Source organism: Camellia sinensis, chromosome 3 (genome assembly GCF_055761805.1).
Source record: "Camellia sinensis isolate YWXY chromosome 3, ASM5576180v1, whole genome shotgun sequence".
NCBI lineage: Eukaryota > Viridiplantae > Streptophyta > Magnoliopsida > Ericales > Theaceae > Camellia > Camellia sinensis.
Window position 1 is genome coordinate 41,322,077 of NC_138963.1, and position 22,896 is coordinate 41,344,972.

At 35.1% G+C, this 22,896-nt stretch overlaps 2 protein-coding genes across 2 annotated transcripts; one reads left to right on the plus strand and one right to left on the minus strand.

Annotated features, from left to right (window-relative positions):
* The first annotated feature begins 4,507 nt into the window (after window positions 1–4,507).
* LOC114293987 (mRNA-decapping enzyme-like protein) lies at window positions 4,508–22,675 on the plus strand. Its single transcript, XM_028238094.2, has 8 exons — window positions 4,508–4,795; window positions 4,931–4,971; window positions 5,165–5,214; window positions 10,146–10,290; window positions 13,340–13,393; window positions 18,792–18,915; window positions 20,228–20,698; window positions 21,996–22,675. The coding sequence occupies exons 1-8, from the start codon at window positions 4,637–4,639 to the stop codon at window positions 22,050–22,052; spliced, it is 1,101 nt and encodes a 366-aa protein (XP_028093895.1). The 5' UTR covers window positions 4,508–4,636; the 3' UTR covers window positions 22,053–22,675.
* Window positions 14,369–16,231, minus strand: LOC114293988 (uncharacterized). Its single transcript, XM_028238095.2, has one exon. The coding sequence runs from the start codon at window positions 16,096–16,098 to the stop codon at window positions 15,442–15,444; it is 657 nt and encodes a 218-aa protein (XP_028093896.2). The 5' UTR covers window positions 16,099–16,231; the 3' UTR covers window positions 14,369–15,441.
* Window positions 22,676–22,896: the final 221 nt, after the last annotated feature.

The following is a 22,896-nucleotide window of genomic DNA, read 5'->3' on the forward strand; positions in this document are numbered from 1 at the left end:
ACCAAGTGCACTTGTTTACTTTAATATTTGTTTTAATTTGTTTTAATACAGAAATAATTTATTTATTTATTTTATATAAAAATAATTTAACAATTTCATTACTAATTATCTCCCACACTATCATTAAAACAAACACATTTTTACTATCCTTTCATTAACAATTCTGTCCAATCTAATCCGTCATTTTACTATCCCTTTACTAACAATTCTATCCAATATAATTCGCTAAATAAACGTAGCCTTAGGACTCTAAATAGATCCATCTAGATGCTATCCATTACATAGATAGAATATGTAAATATCTATTACAAAACATGATGTTGCAACAAATCATTAAATACTAAAACCAATGAATTTTAAACTCTCCCCTTCTAAGTGTTTTTTAATCGAAAATAAATATATGTTGATGTGACAATTTCATAGACATTGAACTAGAAATGGATATCATTAAAAGGAGGATTTGGATTGGTATCTATGATTGTTTTATCTCTTATTTTTTAAATAAAATAATATATCCCTTATTTTCATATAGAAAGTACAAGACTATAAAATCATGTAAAAATTTAAACTACTCTTCTATAAAAACTTCCTTGTAAATAAAATAAGTAAAAAATGATCCATTTTTATTTTTTCCTTCAATGTATTTTTCATAAATAATATTTATTTTCTTATAATTGGATGTTTTGGAAAGAGAGAAATTTGGCTATAAATCCTCTTTACCTTCCTTTCATTGTTAAAAGGATTAAGAAAAAAGTTATACTTTTTAAACCCCCTCATAATTATAAAATCCTGCATAAAGGACAAAATTTATTATTTAAATATTTTATCAGACTATTATACCCTTGGCTACACTTCTCAGATCTACACCATTTTGATGGGGAGAAGTTCAAATCTGCAGATTCGGCGGCGCGAGAGAGAGAGAGAGACGTACGGAGAACATGGAAGGAGAAGCGTGGCCCAACAGGGATCGAAGAGATTGCGGGAAAAGATTGGGAGGAGGAGCACCAAGAGACCGACGAATGCAACTCTCTGAGTCTGGTTGCTATGGCTGTCTACCTTCATATCTTACCCTAGATATGTGTATATGTATATATATATATATATATTCAGATATCAGAAGAAGAAGTGGAGCATCACTAAAAGTTGAGGAATTTTTTGCGTTGTGGAATGTCTGCCTTCACGTGTTCACAGAAGAAGAACAATTGGCTGTCTGAACATGTATTATTGTGGAGTGTTTTGCTTTGTTCGTGAGAGGTTTGGAGGTTGTTGAACACGGGTTCAATTCTAGGAATTTTTTGTTTGTAAGCTCTAAAAGTTGAGCATCATTAATCCAGAATATTGAATTTTAATTCTATTAAATATTGTCTAGGTTTTATCACCATCATGGTTACATTCCTCATTCAAGATTTTGAGAATATATGTATATATATATATATATATATATATATATATATATATATATATATATATATATATATATATATATATTTGTGTGTATGAGTGTTGTTGAACATATGTATTCTTTTCATTGAGATTTGTGATTGTTGATCGAGTTTTAGAAGTTTTTCTTCTCAATTAGATATGTTGATTTGTTGATTAATTTGTTTTGTTTTTGTTTGTTTTGTTTTTCATTTATTTTTGTTGTTTTTTTATCAAATTTCATTTGATAGAACCAGATTAAAATTTTACTCTGGTTCTATTGTTCTGTTTTTCATTTGACAGAATCAGAGTAAAATTTTACTTTTATACAGAGTAAAATTTTACTTTTGTGTAGAGTCTAACATTTTACTAGTTTTTCAGAGTAAAATTTTACTTTTATACAGAGTAAAATTTTACTTTTAGTTTCAAAGTCTCACAGTTTACTCGTTTTTTAGAGTAAAATTTTACTTTTAGTTTCAGAGTAAAATTTTACTTTCATACAGAGTAAAATTTTACTTTCATACAAAGTAAAATTTTATGAGGGTAATATGGTAAAAGAAACAAGTTTTAAAATATTAGGGAGTTTTGAAAGTACTTATATAATTCTTGCCCTTTTGAAAGATAAATTAGATAGTGAGGGGGCTATCACCAAATCTCCCTGGGAAAGATGGTTAAAAACTAATTTTTTAACTTTTTTTATTATTTCATATGAGAAGTGATATGACTCAAAATAAATTAAAAGATGACTTCTAACTTTTGACTTTTTTAACTTGTTACTAAAACAACCCAAAATTCATGATAATGAAACTAATATCATTAATCATTACAACCAATTGGTACTTGGCTTTGGCTAGAGGCCATGCATCTTACTCCGAGGTAAACAATTTATAAGCCTTCTTTGAAAAGAATTTTTTAAACTTGATATTTCAATGTTTGGTTATTTTAGTCTCGTTAAAAAAGTTTTCTTTATAAAGAACTTTTGACTTTTTTTTTTTAAAGAAAAAATAAAATAATTATGATTTAAATGTGATATTTATCTTATTGACTTTTTAACTTATTTTATCTTTTAATAAATTAAATTAATCCTAACTTACTTCCCAAAAGAGGCTTAAGATTTCAAACACTGCCATCGGTATCTCAACCTATAGCCTCCCATGAAAAACAATAGCCTAATTACAACAATAATCTTTAAAGTATAGGCATTGTTAAATTTTAACTTGTCAATTTACTCCAAACATCAAAATGTGATTTTGTCACTCATATGGTTTAAATTGATTAATGGATTCTATTTTTAAGATTTCCCATAAAATCTCAACAAAATAAAAAAGACCAAATCCATAATAGATGTTGTTTTAAAGATTTTTTTTTATAATATCTCAATCAAATAAGAAGGTCAGATACATACCTGGAGATACATACCTGGTTATAGCCTCTTTTGACAGTCAGCTTTTTTAAAAAGTTGAAGAAAATTATAAAAAAACGCTAAAACTTGACATCATACATGATAATCAAAATCATTATGACTATCTATTAAACTAAAATAATTATTTTAAATACATTAACTTTTTTCATTTTAAATACATTAACTTTTTTTTCATCTTATAAAAAATTAATAAAAAATTAAATGGTGGTTTGGAAATTGCTTATTTTTTAACTAATTGACTTTTTATAAAATATATATATATATACAAAAAAATAAAAAAATAATATGACAATTTATAACAAATAAGCATGTAAGTTGCTTATTTAGTGGTCCCAAACCAACCCTAAATTGGCAAAGCAAGGCAAGGTTCAAAATCACTCTCACATCATCTTGATTAGGGATGTGTATAATACCGCCGAAACCGTCAAAATCGCATCGAACCGCACCGCCAAGGCAAATTCGTTGTTATTTGCCAATCGAACTATCGATTTTTGGTAAAAAAAAAGACAAATTCTAGTGACACTTTTATCAATCCGCCGATTTCTATTTTTCTTCAAAACTGCACCGACCCGCACCGCTATTAAACCATGTTTTATAAGATTCTAAATTTTTTTTTTTTACTTAAGTTTGCTTGTTGTTCTATACCTTATAATATAGTATTACATTACTGCTAGAAGGGAATTCAAGATGTCAGTAATCCAAAATAAAGTTGGATTCCAATTCATTTTTCAATCTTTTTTTTTTTTTTTTTTCTGGCCATGTTGCAAACTTGCATCAGCTCACTTTTCAATTTAAATACTTTTCAACAGTAAACATTTTCAATATATTGTAAACCCTGAATGATATTAATTTTATGTATTGTATTTGATCATTGTAGCTTTCACAGATACTTGTAATGAACTGATGGCATAGTCGTTGATATTATCATGTTGTTGTTACACTTGCTGCATTAGAAAAAAGTTTCGCAAGATGCTTAACATCACGGTATCTCTCATCTTTTTTTTACTCTTTGATTTAAGTTTTGTAATTGAAATTATATTTTTTATAAACCGCCAATCCGCCCGAACTGCCAAGGCAAATCCGTCATTATTTGCCAACTGAACCGCCGATTTTTTATAAGAAAAATGACAAATTCTAGTGACACTTTTATCAATCCGCCACCCGCCATACGATTTTTATTTTTCTCTCAAACCGCACCGACCCGCACCGCGCGCACCCCTAATCTTGATTACATCAAAATTAAATTTGACATTGTTATGGTATATCACTTTGTCCACAGATTATACAATATTTAATTATTTGTTTTAGAGAGTGGCAAGAGAAAAGAGGATGTTCATTCTGCCGGACATGCACCAAATCTTCATACTCCACCAAATCTTGCATTGCTTTCCTAGCTCCAACAGATAATGTGCAAAATGATTCAACACATCATTTTTCTTAGAAAATAAAATAAATATTTTATAAAATTAAATTTTAGAATAGATAATCTAATATAATGTATTGATACACAAAATACTATCTAAAATATCTAAAATATAAAAGTAATTTTTTTTATTATTTATTAAGTCTAGATGTTCTAATTAGTCAAAAAAAAAAAAAAAAAATCATTAATCATATGATTCATTGCTAATAAAATTCCCAATTGGTAGGAGGACAATTCAGTCATTTTAACTGACAGCACTGAGTCATATGATAATCTTCTCACTCTTCCAGAACTCCCAACTCAACTTGCAAATTGGATCGGAACTCTCTCTCTCTCTCTGTGGTTAGGGTTTAGGGTTTCGGACAGCGAAAATGTCTCAGACCGGTAAATTGATGCCAAATCTGGACCGGAACAGCACAAAAGTACTCAATCTTACTGTGCTTCAGAGAATGGATCCTTTCATTGAGGAGATCTTGATCACCGCCGCCCACGTCACCTTCTACGAATTCAACATTGATCTCAACCAATGGGTTGGTCTCTCTTCTAATTCCCTCTGTTTGGTTTCCGAGAAAATGCCGGAAAATGAAAATCAAGCTAAAATTTTGAACTTGAACTTTTACTAATGTTTTGTTTGCTTTGTTGATTTGTTGTGTGCTTGATTGCAGAGTCGCAAGGACGTTGAAGGGTCTTTATTCGTGGTCAAGAGGTAGGGTCTGTTTTTTTGTGTTTATGTACAGATTGAAGTTGTGGAAGTATATATAGTAAATTTAGGATCTTCGATCAATCATTTTTTAGTAATTGTCACTCCATTTATTTCAGTTATTGTGTTTTCAGTGAGAGACTGTAATTGTTGATGGATTATTTGAAGTAGTGCAATTATTTGATTTTGGTATTTTCAGGAACACTCAGCCGCGGTTCCAGTTCATTGTTATGAATCGGCGAAATACAGGTTTGGTTTGTTGTTTCTCTGTTAAACTGTCTCTGTTAATGGAGTTGATTCTCTTTATGAATTTCATTTTGGGATGGTGGGTCTAATATTTTTTTATTGGACAGTGACACAGTGTGAATTTTGGTTGGCTGTCGTATGATGCGAGAAAATTTCGTTACTTGTATAGATGGGAGCAAAATCCTAATTGCTCACTGTGTTAATGTGATCTGCTCCTGGTAACTGCACTTTGTTTGTTCTTGAATGCCACGAAGTGATCATAGTTTAAGTAGAAATGACGTCAAAAAAAAAACGAAGGTGCAAAAATGATGTAGAAGTAAAGGGGTACTAATAATCTGCTCAGTGAAATAAAAAGAAAGAGAGAGTTATAATTGCGTTCATGGTGTTATTAGTGTCGTTGCCTGATCATGTCTTCTAGGATAGTGGTGAGAACACATAGATTCATTGACTGATTAATTACCATGTGTTTTGCTTCCATTTACCATTCAATATTACTATGGGTTAAAAAGGTTTACAATGTGACTTTTCCATCTTAAGCTTGTTTTGATGATGGTTATTATTAGATGAAAATACATACAGTTTGTTAGAATTTACCATAACCCACTCCACCTACTTCACCTACTTTCCTACACCTACCACACACACTCACCTACTCCCAAATCCTCTCCTATATAATAGGAAGCCTTGTAATATCAACAACACATCAATCTTGTAATATACACAATCAATCAATAATACTACAATTTTAACAGATAAAAAAAAAAAAAAAAAAAATTTCCCATCTTTACCTTCACCTACTCCACTACACACTCCACTTCACCTACCTCCACTTCACCACACACTCCACTTCACCTAACCCACTATCACCTCCACTACACCTACTACCACATTTTCTTCTATATATAGATTGTATAGGAATTGTAATCAATCAATCTTGTAATACAACAATACATCAATCAATCAATTATACATCATTTTTTACATGGTATCAGAGCAGGTTTAGAACCTAGTATTTTCGCTTCCCCGGCGGGCGGCAACCTTACCTTAGCCGCCCGCCGGACCTCAATCTATTCCGCTTATTTTCTACACATACCTTCCCATCATTGTCCAAATCTTCTCTCTCTCGGAGGCAACCCAGCAACACCCACTCGAGCTTATACTTTTCAGAGATAACTTCCCCTGGCAACTTTTTTGGTTTACGCAGTGGAACAAATTTTGCACCAATTGCCAACGCAATCGAAGGACCAAACATAAATCCTCTAGCTTCAACTCCAGCTACAACGGAGATACCCATGGCTCTGTATCGATCAACAAAGATGTCAACAGTGTACTTGAAAGCTTTGTGGTCCAATAACAGAGTTGTTATGTCTTGAAACATTATTCCTGGTTTTGGGAAGTGAGGGACGACACTAATGGCTTCTGATATGGCCTTCAATCTCGGGCCTCCTCGCAACCCATTCTCTGATGCAAACATATCTTTGTATAATTTGGGTTTATTTGTTTATTTGCTTGCTCTTCTCCCCCAAAACCAGAGCTTTCTCTCTCCTAAGCTAGAAGGAGAGAAGAGAGAAGAGAGAGGAGAGAGAAGTATAAGCTCAGAACCTTGCTCGAGATCCCGATGTCAGGATGAACCTGCTTCAGAACCTTGAAGATGTAGATCTTGTAGGTATCCACACTCTTCTTTGACCTCTTTTTTTCTTGTCTCCAGCAGCGCCGCCCTCCTTCGGCAGTTTCTTGCCGGCCTTCGGCTTCTTCTCTGCCGGAGCTTTCTCCGCCGCCGTGGTCTTCTTCTCCTCCGCCGGGTTCTTCTCCGCTGGCTTTTTCTCGGCCGTCTTGGGTGCCATCTGAATTTTCTCGGGAAAACAGAAAGGAATTTGAGAGAGAATAAAAGGGAAATGAAACGCAAAGGAGATTCTTGAGATACACAAACCGGCGGAAAATTGGAAACAATTTTGAACCAACCTCCACTGTCACCTTACACGTGGTCTGTGATTTCTTTATTTGTTTTTTTACTTTTTTATTATTATTATTATTTTTTTTTTATCTCTTTTTTTTTTTGAAAAAAAAAAAAAAAAAAAAAAAAAAAACATACTCATCTCCCTACCAAACCCCGACCCTCAAAGACATCATGATGTTCTTATCTCCTTCCACTTTATTTATTTATTTCTTTATTTATTTATTTATTTATTTTTCAAAGCACCTTTTGCCCACACCATATTCACCAACCTTTCTTATTATATGTTTTGCTCTAGTTACAATGCGCCTTCTTATTATTATTCTTATTCTTATTATTATTATTATTATTTTTCAGACCACATTCAGGAAAAAAAAAAGAAAAAAAAAAGAAGAAGACGAACTGCACACCAAACTCTTTTTATTCATGTCGGGGCTCACCCCGATCACCATTTTACACCAAAAAAAAAAAAAAAAAAAAAAAAAAAAAAAAAAAAAAAAAAAAAAAAAAAACAAACAAACAAACAAAACAACCCAACAAAAACCACCCACAGGCGGGATTTTTTCTTTTCCCTTCTCTACTCTACTGCAGGTCTCTTCTTCTTACTTTTATCTTGGGTGTCCCGTGCCAGTCCGGTCTCCGTGCTTCTTAGTCCACCGAGCACGTTCACTCCCCCATACTCCTCCACTGCAGCATATGGCGGACCTCCAAAACGGAACATCACGGTGGCCTTCCGCTTCAGCTCCTTATTTTCTGCCTTCAGCACACTTATCTCTGCTCGCGCATCCTTATACATGCGTTGGAGCAGAGCCAGCTGGGAGTTTAAATGCTGCACCTCATTTGTCCTACTCTGCAGCCGGTTCGACAAATTTGTGACCGCCGTCATGCTTTCCACACATGCCTTCAGAGTATACTGATTGGCCTCCACATCCGACTGCGCTGCCATTCTTTGCTCCACCGACCGCATCGGAAAGTTCAACGGAGCAAACTCCGGGGCGCTTGGTTGAGGTTCCAGTGCCACCGCACCAGTTCTCTCTCTTGTTGACTCGTTGAGGTCGGGAAAGAGGGTGAGCAGTCCACGGGAAGACGAAGACGAAGCCATTTTCTGGGCCACAGAGTGTTATACAGAATCTCTCTCAGAAATCTCTCTCAGAATATCTCTCACAGGTGTTTTTGCCTCAGCCTCAGCCTCTGTCTTATAGCCGAGGCAGCCACGCGCATCACGCGCCTCTTACCGACAGACGACAAACGGGCGCGCAAGCCAAGGCGCCCACGTGCCTCGCCATCATCATGTCCGGCACACCTTTTTATGGATTGGGCACGCCTTTTGATGGCACGCCTTTTGAAAAATTGGGCACACCTTTTGAGGGTGCATTTTTTTAAGGGTCCGACAAGACTCTGTAAACTGTCCCGACATTAATTTCGGTTAGTTCCTTTAAGGGTCCGACAAGACTCTGTAAACTGTCCCGACATTGATTCCGGTTAGCTCCTTTATGGGTCCGACAAGACTCTATAAACTGTCCCGACATAGATTCCGGTTAGTTTCTACAACGGTCCGACATGACCCCATAAACTGTCTTCTACAACGGTCTGACATGACCCCATAAACTGTCTTCTACAAACGGTCCGACATGACCCCATAAACTGTCTTCTACAACGGTCCGACATGACCCCATAAACTGTCTTCTACAACGGTCCGACATGACCCCATAAACTGTCTTCTACATCGGTCTGACACCACCATACAGTGTCCTCTACAACGTTATGACACCCCATACAGTGTCTTCACCAACGGTCTGACACGACCATACAGTGTCTCCTATCCTTTTTTATTTTTATGTATTTTCTTGTTTTGTTACTCTCTCCAAACTCAAGTTGGTTAGTTTCTCTCCTCCTTGAGTTTGCGGGGGGCTGTTAGAATTTCCCATTTTTACCTTCACCTACTCCACTACACACTCCACTTCACCTACCTCCACTTCACCACACACTCCACTTCACCTAACCCACTATCACCTCCACTACACCTACTACCACATTTTCTTCTATATATAGATTGTATAGGAATTGTAATCAATCAATCTTGTAATACAACAATACATCAATCAATCAATTATACATCATTACATCATTTTTTACACAGTTCAGGGCTGTCGATGATCTTATATGAACCCTGACTTTGACTCATTGAAAGAATTAAGCTTTTCTAAATTTGTATTGGAGCAAGTTGAACTCTAGTAAATGCAAATTGGAATGAAATAATGCTTCTCTGGGAGCATGCATGGACATCTACCATCTATGTATTTTTAATCAAGGTTTTAAAAACCGGACCTCACTGGGTCAATAAAATCAAATTTTTGTTTTTTTTTTTAAATTTATTCTTTCTTTCTTTCTTTCTTTCTTTCTTTATATATATATATATATAAATTTTAATTGGAAACTCTCTTTCAAGGGTCTCCTCTTGTGATGAATCTCATTGAGAGTTTGAAATTATTGTGAAAGCCTCTACCTATTTATAAGAAAAAAGTTCTTCCAAAAAAACTCAAGAAATCTATGTGGGATTCAATCAAATTTATTGGTAGGAAACTTTAAAATTTTGATATCCCTCCAAAATCTCCAAAATTTTTGCTCTTCTTTCAATCAAATTATTTGAATTAAAATCATATGGAGGGAATATTGAATATTTGATTTTTTCTTCCAAAATAAAAATTAATAATATTTTAAAATATATTTTTATATTTTTTAGTAAAAAAAAAGTATTAGGAGAAATATTTAAGATTTTTTAATTTATAATTTTATTGCTTATATTTTTATTTAAATATAATTTTAATATATTTATGACGTCATGATTCGATTTCGATTCAACCCGACGGTTGAACCGGTGACCCATCCACCCGATCTTTTTTTTGGTTCACTCACCGGTCCGGTTTTTAAAACATTGTTTTTAATAAATGGTCCTGACTTGTTATTTATTATAAAACAGATAATCTTGTGGAGAATATCCTGGGTGATTTTGAGTTTGAACTTCAAGCTCCATATCTGTTGTACCGGAATGCTGCTCAAGAAGTAAACGGAATTTGGTTCTACAATTTCCGTGAGTGCGAGGAAGTTGCAAACCTCTTTAATAGGTATTTTTCTTTTTTGACTTTCCATCTTCTAGAGCTATATGTTCTATTTGAAATAATTCAATGAATATATTTCTTTTAAACAGGACTATGTGCTAATTTTATTCATTTTTTAGTTAGAATCTGAAGTTGAGGATTAAATGAATACTTGTAAAGCCTTTGCTTCTTGATGTATCAGTCAGATGTGGGTTGTTGGAGTTCTTTTTGGCAGGCCTATTGAAGAACTATTCCCATGATTGTAAAACAAGCTTTCAACTTTGTACCTCTTGATTTTCCTTATTTATTGCTCTATTTTTTTAATTGTTATTTAAATATTCTATATTTATTGCTTTTCAAGGCTTTATTGGATTTTCAAAGGAATATGGCGAGCTGATTTGCCTTGCCTTTGTAACCATATATTCGATTGTAATGATATCATAACAACTTCAGGGGTGACAATATTGGGGCCTTCATTTTTTCCATTATATGATTCAGTTTGTGTACCTTAGTTGTGAGATCATGCCATTGTCTATCTCCCATCTAATCACTAAAAAGAGGCTTCCTTTTGTTCTATGTTTAGTTTATCAAAATTTTTAGTGTAAGCTAAAATGATTTTAAAGATGCTAGTATAAAATTGAGATTTGAGAGTAAAAACATTTCTAAAAGATGTTTTGACAAATGTCACGTGGAAGAGCTATTGTGCGTACCAGTGAGCTTACACAATACCTCTAGATGTAAAGCACCATTGATACATTGATTTTGAGATTCAAAGATAATGTATTATTGACAATGATTCAGTGTAAGGGGTTGTTTGAGATGTTCTAAACAAGGTTTTGAAAACCGGATAGGACTGGCCGGTTTAACCGGTTGAACCGTCGAGCGGTCGGGGTTCCGGTCCGGATGGACCCTCTAAACCGGTCAGAAATGAAAACCGGCGTTTTTAAGGAGAACCGGAAAAATCGGCGGTTGGACCGGCGAACCGGTCGACCCGGAGCCGGTTCGTCGGGTTGATCCGGATCGGAAATTTTTTTTTGTTTTATTTTCTTTCTTTCTTTTCTTTGTTTCTTTCTTATTTTATATATATATATATATATAATATAAGAATATAAGAAAATTTTAATTTGAAACTCTTTTTCAAGGGTCTCCTCTTGTGAGGAATCCCATTAAGAGCTTGATGAAATTATTGTGAAAGTCTTCACCTATTTATAAGAAAAAAACTCTTTCAAAAAATTTAAGAAATCCATGTGGGATTCAATCAAATGTATTGGAGGGAATATTAAAAATTTGATATCCCTCTAAAATTTTTGCTCTCCTTTCAATCAAATTATTTGAATTAAAATCATATGGAGGGAATATTAAATTTTTAATTTCATCTTCCAAAATTGAAATTAATAATATTTTAAAATATATTATTATATTTTTCAGTAAAAAAAATATTAAGACAAATATTTAAGATAATTTAATATTTTTAATATTTTTAATTTATAATTTTATTACTTATATTTTTAATTAAATATAATTTTAATATATTTATTACGTCACAGTTCGATTCCGGTTCAATCCGACGGTTGAACCGGTGATCCGTCCACCCGATCCCTTTTCCGGTTTACTCACCGGTCCGGTTTTTAAAACATTGGTTCTAAATAAGTGTACTTTTTGACTTTTTATGAAATATGGGTTGGGTTTGAAGTGATGTGGTAGAGAGGTGATGTGACTTAAATAAGATGATGTGACTTAAATATGATAGTGACTTTTTGACTTTTTGGCTTTTTTTGAAGATGCCAAACTTAGCCTAAGTGTTTACTTCATGCTAAACAATGCAATAAAAAAAATTTCAGGTTTTTACTAAGAGTTGACCTTATTAGGCATTTATGATATGAAGGTTAGAATTTGTACTATAGGTTTTAACTGTTGATCATAACTCATGCCTTGTCAATTTGGCAAAATGAATGTTTAGACAAATTTCAAACCCCGAAACATAGAAAAAAATATATAGGGAAAAAGGTTGCATTTGTGTTACATCATGGACTCGGCAATTTAAGGAAAGTACCCTTGTCAACATGACTTGACACAGGTGTGGGTATGGGATTTGTGTTGGATGCGGCACTGGTTATCACGGACATGACGGGTCAACGTACAAAACAAGCAAGCACAAAGACAACAAAGCAAAGCAAAAGAACTACTTACAGTCGCCAGTGTCGATGTTTTCTGACTTCATTTGCTCTCTCTAACTGTTGTCACCCAAACCAGGTTAAATCCTAGATCGAGCCCCTTTGCCTTTGAAACAGATCGGAGCCCATCAGAGCCCGAGGACTTGGTATGCTTTCTGTTTGTCTCTCCTCTTCCTCGTCCAGGCCACATCAAGCTCCCATCAGGCCATTGCTTTCAATCTTCTCTCTCTCTCTCTCTCTCTCTCTCTCTCTCTCTCTCTCTCAGTTAATTGATAGAAACTTGTGAGCCATCTACTCTCCATCTAGATGTTTCAATAGTTGCACATGCCAAATTTTTAAAGCCATAAATCAAGGTTTTAATCTAATGTGGCAGCCTGGCAGGTAGATAATGTTGCCCACTTTCAGAATGTTATGATGTGTCATTTACTGTAAGAGTCTAGAGTATGGGTTATCTACCTGGATTCCCATATATCCAAGTCTTAGTGGACTGGGCCTAGTTTACGCTTGACACATGCAATTGGAGGATTGAAATGAGTATGCACTAGTCCACATGGATTAGCTTACTAAGGTCGATGGAGTTTTATCATTGATGCCTATTGAGTTCATATATAGGAGCATTTATGTTGTGGTTGTTAGGTCAAATGTAAAGCTAATTGTTCTTAGGTTTTTATATCAATTTATTAAAATTGTTCAACAAATTCAATTGGTGTTTGTTAACTATGATAAGTTTCATGTTGGTCTGCTAAAGCAAAGAAGGAAATACTAGGGTTGAAAGGGTTTTGAATTCAATACTATGTTTATTGTTTGTATTTGGTAGGATTTGCATGTTGTCTCTACATTACATTGAGATATATAACTACATAGTGACTCTTGTTTTGTTGCTTGTTCCTTTTCACTTTCAGGATACTTAGTGCATACTCAAAGGTGCCTCCAAAGCCAAAATCTCCGAGCACAAGGTAGTGAATGATTTTTTAAAGTTATGATGGCTTAATTAATTTGCATAATTAAACTCTCTTATATCTAGGTATTTTTTAAAGCTCCATAAAAATTAAGGATTATTTTGTTGAACACTGCTTTAAAGTACGAAACACAAGCCAAAAGTGACTTAAATGTTTAATAGTTCATGGTAAAAATTGTAATCCCACAACACGCAACTCAGTAGTTGCTGAACACATGAGTTGTGTTTGGTTTATATGTTGGAGAGCATATCAGTTTCCTATTTTTACTCCTTTACTGTATTGGTATTGTTTTGTTATGCAAGGATAATAATCTTCCTTTTCTTCATTTTATTTTATTTTGTTTTCATAGATTGGGCCCTCTTCAGGGGTTGCTTAATTTTCCTTAAACTCTGATATCTTCTTTACTATATTTATACTCTACTCATTTTATTAATAAGATCTCTCCTTTTTTTTTCAAAAAAAAAAAAAAAAATTGGAACTCCTACATATGTTTTATAAATACTATTTTAGGTAACATATTTATATCAATTTGAAACTTTTTCCCTATCTACTGTTATGTATCCTCTATCCCCCAAAAAAGAGAATGAACAAAATAAAAAGGGATTGTCAAGAAGCTTTCTATACATGTGGGAATAATGAAAAATTTGAAAGATATGAGGTAGCCAAAACTAAAGCTATGAAGGAGTTGGGAGACTAAGTTGAAGGCTTATAATGGTCTTTATCTTAAGTTAAATTATGAGGTTGGAGGAAACGATATATAAACTTGCCAAGATAAGAGAAAGAAAAGGTAGAGGTCTAAACTAGGTTAAGAGGAAGATGAAAGAGTTCTAGGTAAGGAAAATGAGATTTAAGTAATAGTGGAGGCAAGGTTTTAAAAAGCGGCCGCAACCGTTACGTAACACCGTTACGTAACGGTTTTGGTGGTTACCGCCACCTGTTACGGCCGCTTTTACAGTGTGATTGAGATTTACAAGTGTGTCGGCCGTAGCGGCTACCGTAGCGGTCGTAACGGTGCTGTAATAGCCGTAACGGCCTGTTACGCACCGTTACGTAACGGTTTCGAACTATTTTTTTTGAAAAAACACACAAAGAAAAGCTAAAAATGGGGAGAGAGGGATAGAGAGAAAAGGAAAGATAAAGAGAGAAAATGGAGGAGCAAGATATAGAGAAAGAGAAGAGGGAAGATGAAGAACATGTTATTGATTTGTTATAACTGTAAGACCTATGCTATTTTATTCAGCTGCTATTACTCAACCATTTTGTTTGTGTGTCTATGTATACATTGTTTGAAAATAATGATAATAATGATAATAATAATAATAAGTGTGGTCATTATCTATTTAGCTTGGTTAAAAAATATATATATATATATATATATATATATATTTAGGCTCTTATTTATTCTCTTATTTTTGTCATTGTTTATCTTATATATAATAGTTAGTGATTGATTTTTTGTATAATATAAAGTCATTAATTATTAAAATAAAATGTAAAAAACTCAGTTTATAGTGATTTAAAAATATGAAATATATCAGATCATACTTAAAAATTTATAAAAATTGATCAATATTTATTTTAAACCCAATAAATATGATCATGGAAAAAAAATGTGTATCGGCAAGTTTTTTTCAAATTGTGCGAAAAATAAAAAAATTCACGGTTCCGGTTACCGCAACCGTTATGCTACGGCCTTTACACCCCGCAACCGTGCCACCGCCACCGTTACGGCAACCGCAACCGCTTTTCAGAACCTTGAGTGGAGGAGTTATTTTGAAAAGTTACTCAAGGAAATGTTAGTGTTATTAGTATAATATAGCAATAATGTAATATTAGTGTGCAATATCTAGCTGTCCAGCTGTCCCACTAATGATAATGTTTCTGCTTTCGATGTTAGTTAGTTAGTATCCTATGTGTACCACCTTTCCTCTCTCTATAAATGAGAGAGTTGTAAATCACTGAAATCAATCAATTGAATACATACAATTTATTCTCTCTGTATTTCTCTCTTTATACATTGAATTTAACATGGTATCAGAGCGGGGTTAAGAATCTAATAATTTTGCTTCACCGGCGGGCGGAAGCCTCGTCTTGGCCGCCCGCCGGACCTCTACACATACCTTCACTCCACTGCAGCAAATTATTCTTCTTGATCTTGATCTTGATCTTGATCTTGATCTTGATCTTGTTGTTGCTGCTGCTGCTGCTGCAGTAGTTTCTAACAAATTCCATGGCAAAACTCCGCTCATCATAACGATCATGGCTATGGCTACAACAACCACCATTAACAGCATTTCACCAGTTTCATGCCGCAATGAAGAATTTGCTGCTCTATTGAGGTCACCCTCTTCCCGGCATTCATTTGTTGGTCTCAATGCATCTAAGCCCTTTTGTGCGTCTGATTCTACCTTACTGCTTCCAGATCCTACGCCACCATAATTTTGAAGCTCACCGTCTTTCCGGCTCGTCCGGCGCTCAGTCTCAAGCTTTGACTTTACATCTGATGTTCCCATTTCGCCCTTCACTTCAGCCTCTTGTTGAAAAGGAGGTGCTCGAACAAGAGGGGTATTGTCCTGAGAATCATTTGGATTCATCCTCATGCCACCTTTACCTTTTCTTGCTTTATCAAAATATTCCGTATAAGGAACATTTTCTTCACTTTCCCAGTTGCCAAACTCTGGTACTTGTGATCGTTGTGCCATTGATGTGCTCTGTGCAAAATCCAAAAAAAAAAAAAATGCCAAACACCACTCTGACCAAACACCACTCTGCTCTTCACTTTTCCCTCTACCCCACTTTCATTTTTAGTTTCTTTTATGTTTTTTACTTTACATCATCAGCGTGGTCCCACTCTTTTCAACTTTATTTTCTTTTCTATATATATACATATATTTGTTTTTATTATCATATATTATATCAATATACCAGCCCACGTATTCAAATCACCCCGTGTCATATCTTCATATTTGTTTAATCTATCAACATCCACCCACCTACAATTTATTTTTGTTTAAAATATATTTGTTTAATCTGTCATTACCCACTTTAGCTATAATGGCTGGCACCATCATGTGTTGGTTTGAACAAAAATGCGGGTCCAATTGCCACTTTATTTATTTTATTTTCTCTTCCTTTTTTTCATTAAAAAAAAAAAAAAAAAAACCAATTCATTCACAACCAACGTGGTTTCCTTCCCCCAACCTTGTCATTTCTTTATGCCGGGAATCAACCCCGATCACAATTTTACACCAAAAAAAAAAAAAAAAAAATTTTACAAAAACAAAACACAACAAAACCAACTCAAACAACCGACCTCCCTCACATAGGAGGGATTTTTCTTTTCCTTTCTCTACTCTGTCACTGGTCTCTTCTTCTTGCCTCCATCCTGGGCGGCCCTTGACAGTGCTGCCTCCGTGTTTCCCACACCGCTAGCACGTTGCCTCCCCGCTGCTCCTTAAACGCCACATATGGCGGCCCTCCAAATCGGAACATAACGGTGGTCTTCCGTTTCAGCTCCTTGTTTTCCGCCTTCAGCACACATATCTCTGCTCGCGTATCCTTATACATGCGCTGGAGCAGAGCCAATTGGGCATTTACCTGCTGTACCTCATTGGTCCTATTCTGAAGCCGGTGAGACAAGTTCGTGACCGTCGTCATGGTCTCCACACATGACTTCAACGTATAATGGTTGACCTCAATATCAGATTGAGCAGCCATTATTTGCTCCACAAACAGCATAGGAAAGTTTAACGGAGCAAAACCAGGGGCGCTTGGTTGAGGTTCAAGGGCAACCGCATCGGTTATCTCTCTTGTGGACTCGTTGAGGTCTGGAAAGAGAGTGAGCAGACCACGAGAAGAAGAGGCCATGTTCTGGGTTGCTGAGTGTTTCAGAGAAGTAGCGATTTCAGACTGGTAATGTCAGAAAGGGTTGGTTGCAGAGTGTTTCAGAATGAAAATGTTCAGAGGTTTCAGACTAGTTTGGTTTGCACAGCCTCCGCATCGGTTTATATAGACAATGACGAAGAGGATGACATGACGCTGTGTCGATCACGTGCATCGCCGCGTGTCCGACGCGACTTTTGATGGTTCGCAGCTCGACGATTTCTGTCAGGCACGACTTTTGATGAATTGGGCGCGCCTTTTGAGGGCGCGACTTTTGAGAGCTCGATATATATATATATATATTTGGGCAGCCTATATGCACAATCATACAGTGTATTCTACATCGGTCTAGCATGACCTCGTAAACTGTCCCGATATTGATTCTGGTTGGCTTCTACATCGGTTCGGCATGACCTCGTAAACTGTCCCGACATTGATTCCAGTTAGCTTCTACAACGGTCCGGCATGACCCCGTAAACTATCCCAACATTGATTCCGGTTAGCTTCTACAACGGTTCGACACGACCATACAGTGTCTTCACCAACGGTCTGACACGACCATACAGTGTCTCCTATCCACTTTTATTTGTCAGTTTATTTTCTTATTTTGTTACTCTCGCCAAACTCAAGTTGGTTGAGTTTGAGGGGGGCTGTTAGTGTTATTAGTATAATATAGCAATAGTGTAATATTAGTGTGCAATATCTAGCTGTCCAGCTGTCCCACTAATGATAATGTTTCTGCTTTCGGTGTTAGTTAGTTAGTATCCTATGTGTACTACATTTCCTCTCTCTATAAATGAGAGTGTTGTAAATCATTGAAATCAATCAATTGAATACATACAATTTATTCTCTCTGTATTTCTCTCTTTATACATTGAATTTAACAGGAAATCCACTTTGGAAGCTTGAGTTGATGAGAACTTGATAACTTTAGTAGTAATATTAGTAATAATTTTTTTGCAAGAGTAGAGGAGGAATAGAGTTAATATAATTAAGGGAAATCTGAATATAAACCCCAGAACATTCCTCAACATTATACAGGACATGCTCATGAGGCAGAGGTGAGAGGACTAGTGTGTTGATAGCTCTGGTAAACTGTTGAATTGAATATGGATGCATATTTGAGATAATGTTGTTTGATCTTTGTATTCAGAAAGGCATGGTTTTATGTGATGGAATCATAGAGTGAAACATAAAACAGAATTTTGTCGGTTTTTGTCCCTGCCTTCCCACTCACACATGCAAAAGACTAGAATTGTTAAGATAGATTTGGCTTTTATTGAAGGCCCTCTGTGCTGACTGACGTGCATCAAACATTTCTCTGTGGTCCAACTGTCCAAGAAAAATAACTTCCCAATCCAAAACTGAATGCTTTAGCAATGAACTTTGTTGAGCCATATTCAAGTTTTTAGTGGTGGTTCTGTTATTTGAACATGTTGAATGAGTATATTGTGTTTCAGTTCTGGTTTCTAATTTTCCGTTTTTTTTTTTCAATCACCATCTTTATCTATAGCGAGTTTGAGGAACTTGAAGCAGTCCCAACCTCTGCAGTGATTGAAGGGCCACTGGAACCATCATTTGCTGCCCCCACTTCTACTGGTGTACCCGAGGAATCCTCCTTTGTAAACTTCTTCAGTGTATGTATTCTACTTCAACCATCATTTTATTTTTAATTCACTCTCTACAAGATTTATGATAGAGCGAATGACTATCAATGATGTCAATATGCAGCATTTCAACCATTCTTAATTGAAAAATTTCTTCATTATGGTCCACTACTAAATCTTGAAATCTTCATGACGTGCGAACTCTCTCTCTGTCAGAGTAAGTGTGTAAACACTTGATTTCATGATGGAATGAGCCTTTTTCCCTAACAAGATTGGATCAAAAGAGGTGTAGAGAATTATGTTTGGATGGGCTGAGATAACCAAATGAACAGAATAAAGAAAAAGATTATGGAACGTTGTTGGTCTAGAGTCTTGGGAAAACTCACTGTATGAGGTGTATTGCATCTCACACAAACACCAAAAACTGTGATACTATTCTCCTATTTGTTCAATGTTCATTTAATGTTTTTCTAGGAAAATTTGCATTGTGTGGCCAAACTAAAGAGGTTTATTTATTAACACATGCTAAGCAAGTGTCCTGTCCATGTTGTACACTGACATTGTTGGATACTTACGACTTATCCTATTGTTGCTGGCTTTGCAAATTCCCATGAATTTCATGTTCACTTATTTTCAAAAATGGCATAACAATGAGCTATTACTAGTATCATGGTTATTGCCACTATTACTAATAATTTTAAAAGAAACTCTCCCTTTCCTCAGATGAACGTTAGAACTTTTGCTGATTTTAGAAAATTTTCTATGTCAAAGGCCATTAATGTTAAACTGCATCATCCATCGTGGCTGCTTGTGTAACCAGCATGTGGTGCAGAATATTTAGTATAAAACATGAGATAAAGTGATGAACGCAGATGGAGGTGAAGTGCTACTGTTAGTGGAAAGTTGATTGCTTGTTGCTGATTAGATTAGAAAAGAAAGAAAATGTATGATGACATGAATTTTGAAGTTTTTATGCCTGATTAACAAACATATGAATTAGGAGGAAAAGAAAGAGAGAGATTAAACTGCTGGTTAAAAAAGTGTTTTGAAGATATTCAAGAGGAGTTAAGTTAGAAATAGAATGAAAATGCTTGAGAGAAAAAAGTGGTGCAGTTTTTAAAAGAGTGAGAGGGCAGTGGTAAGATATGAAAAGGTGTGTCGTTGGTAAATACCTACGACTTGTGTGCTCAATTTTCCATTGCTGTATAATTGTGTTTCATACTTTTTTACTGAATATTATGCATGCATATTTCGTGTATGTGATTCTTTCTTGTATCTCCTGACATTTTGGCTTATCAAAAAATATTAGGGTTACTGATTTCTTCCAATTTTCTTGTTGCAGACAGCTATGAATATCGGACATAATGCTCCAGTTGCAGTAAACGCTGGACAACCCTACCTTACTTCTTCTACCATTCCTTTATCTTCTCGTGGTCCTAGTGTTGCTCCCTCCCCTGCTCCTCCTGCCCTTCAAGTGCCAAATGTTCATCTGTTGTCTTCATCTACTCCAGTGCCCCTCCATGACACTACCGACCCAATTAACAGCAACAATCGGGTCACCAATCTTGTCAAGCCCTCTTCCTTCTTTACTCCCCCTACTTCTTCATCTGCATTGATGACTCCACCTGTCTCTTCATCTTTGCCAACGTCTGCTTTTCATCCTCCCTCGAATCTACAACGCCCCCATGGTACACCAATGCTTCAACCCTTTCCACCACCCACACCTCCACTGTCACTTACTCCTACTTCCACTCCAAATTATGAACCAGTTAACAGAGAAAAAGTTCGTGATGCACTTCTAATGCTTGCTCAGGTATTTCTAGTTGTTTATACCCTCTCATTTTCTCCCCTTGTTCTTTATTTCCTGGTGTGCTGAGCAGCCTTCACATGTCCAGGTTGTAAAACCAATTTTTTTTAATTAAAACTAGACATTGCATGCAAGTTGCACTGGCTTTAACTAACTTCCCTGCTGTAGATTAGGTTCAATACGTTTGTTTTTTTAAAAAAAAAAGAAAAGAAGAAGAAGTCAAGTTATACACACTAGCTGCATTCTTCTAAAAATTCTGATTATCTGATAGCTGTTTTTGTATGAATAGCATTGAGGGGATAATAATTGCTCAATTGAAGGAAGTTGTAAACTGCAATTTTCCCATTTAAATATTTTTATTTTATTTCATGCTATTTATATATTTTTTGGTAGTGGGTGCATAATCCGGAGCCCTCATATGTTCTTGTGCATGATTATGCGGGTGGGTACTGTAAATTTATAACTGAGACCCATAAACCACTGTAAAGGTTGGAATGCATTTTCTGTTGAAACTAGCATTACTTGTTGGAAAGGTTTATATGTTGGTTACAAATATGGCACTTTAGTTGTCAATAAGCATCATAGAGCACGTATATATTTGGCATCTGGCTCAGGGTGTTGAATAGCTGATTGGTAATGTGTTGAGCAAAAAGTTATGGTCATGCATAATTAGGGCATCTTTTTGTAACATGATAATAGTTGTGGATAATAAATATGAAAAATAATGGATTTGCAATCCAGGAGCCGGGCTATAGGATAGTAAATCATTATTGAAGATTGACCTCTCATGCAGGGACTTCAGACTTCACAGTGTTGTGCCTGAGGATGCTGCTTAACTTGCAAATAATTTTAGGTTTTAAAAAAGTTTTAGTTTTATTTTATTTTAAATATCATTCTTATACCATTTTCTTGTTCTGCTTGTTCTTGTTTTAATCTCTGTTGATCTATAATAATGGATAAACAACAATAATGATTGTCTTACGAGAAGGAGAAGAAAGTAGTTGTGGCATTATCTCTGTGATATAATTGTCATATCCTTTTGAGTCGGAATAGCAAAGAGGCAAGAAGAGAGAGCTTCTAAGCATGTCTAACTGCTGGAGTATTGACTTTGAACACACTGAGTCTTTAATAGGACTGAACGCCTAATGTTGAAACTAATGCAATAGCAGTATTAGTAGTGGCGGTGATAGGTAGTTAAGATCTGCTTTATTGTGAATACTCTTAATTCTATTGTTTAGCTTATATTAATTTCAAATATACGTAGTTGGAGCCGCTAATTTATTTACCTTTGGAATTGTGCCAGGACAATCAATTCATCGACATGATCTACCAAGCATTGCTAAAAGCACATCAATCGTGACTACTATGAGAACCAGTGGGATTTTCAGTAGGGTTTGTGGAGTACAAGATGCATGAGAGATCGGATCTGTATATACCTGGTATGAGTATTTTTACCAAACCGTAGTGGTGTGGAATCTAATTTCCCAAACCCAAGTAGTTTTCAACTTATTTACCAAACTCAGGTACTTCAGTGAAAGGATGTATTGGAAACACTACTTTGGGTTTAAAACACAAGAAGACTAAATTCAACGAGTAGTGTTTTCAAAACTCGATTTCACTGTAGTATTTGGGTTTAGTAAATAAGTTTAAAACCAATTGGGTTTTAAAACTAGTTTCCAAATCACTGGTTTTGGAGGGAAACTCTACCTGGTTTGCTCAGTTTATGCAGTTAGAAGTTGCCATGCTTCTGCCTTTGGAGGGATTGCACCTACCTTCTTGCTTCAATATATGAATATATATACATATTTCCATTGTTAATCTGGTGTTTGTAACAGTGGACTTGGGTTTTTTTTTTCTGTTTTTTTTTTTTTTTTTTCTTTCTAATTCTAGTTGATTAGGTATGATATCAATGCTGTATGGTGTTCTTGACTGAACTAGTTGTGTACAATTTAATGTGTAAAGGGGCATTTTATGAGCTAGAAATCAACTTGTCTGATGAAACTTTGTAGGGAGAGGATCTCTGATGCAGAACAGGTTCAAGTTCAAAGGAAAATTAATTAATGGATACATTAGATACACTTCATTCCTTGTATTAATGGATACATTGGATACATTTCATTCCTTGTATTCATGGATACATTGGATTATATTCATGTCTTTCAAACTCTTCAAGGTCTAAAGGTTAGGTTCTTTGTATTTGATAC

Bases quoted from the DNA above. Each gene is read 5' to 3' on its own strand.
- LOC114293987 (XM_028238094.2), top strand. From the start codon at position 4,637: ATGTCTCAGACCGGTAAATTGATGCCAAATCTGGACCGGAACAGCACA. The intron at 13,394-18,791 runs GTAGTGAATGAT...CTTTATCTATAG, and splicing joins CCAAAATCTCCGAGCACAAG to CGAGTTTGAGGAACTTGAAG. The intron at 18,916-20,227 runs GTATGTATTCTA...TTCTTGTTGCAG, and splicing joins CCTTTGTAAACTTCTTCAGT to ACAGCTATGAATATCGGACA.
- LOC114293988 (XM_028238095.2), bottom strand. From the start codon at position 16,098: ATGGCACAACGATCACAAGTACCAGAGTTTGGCAACTGGGAAAGTGAA.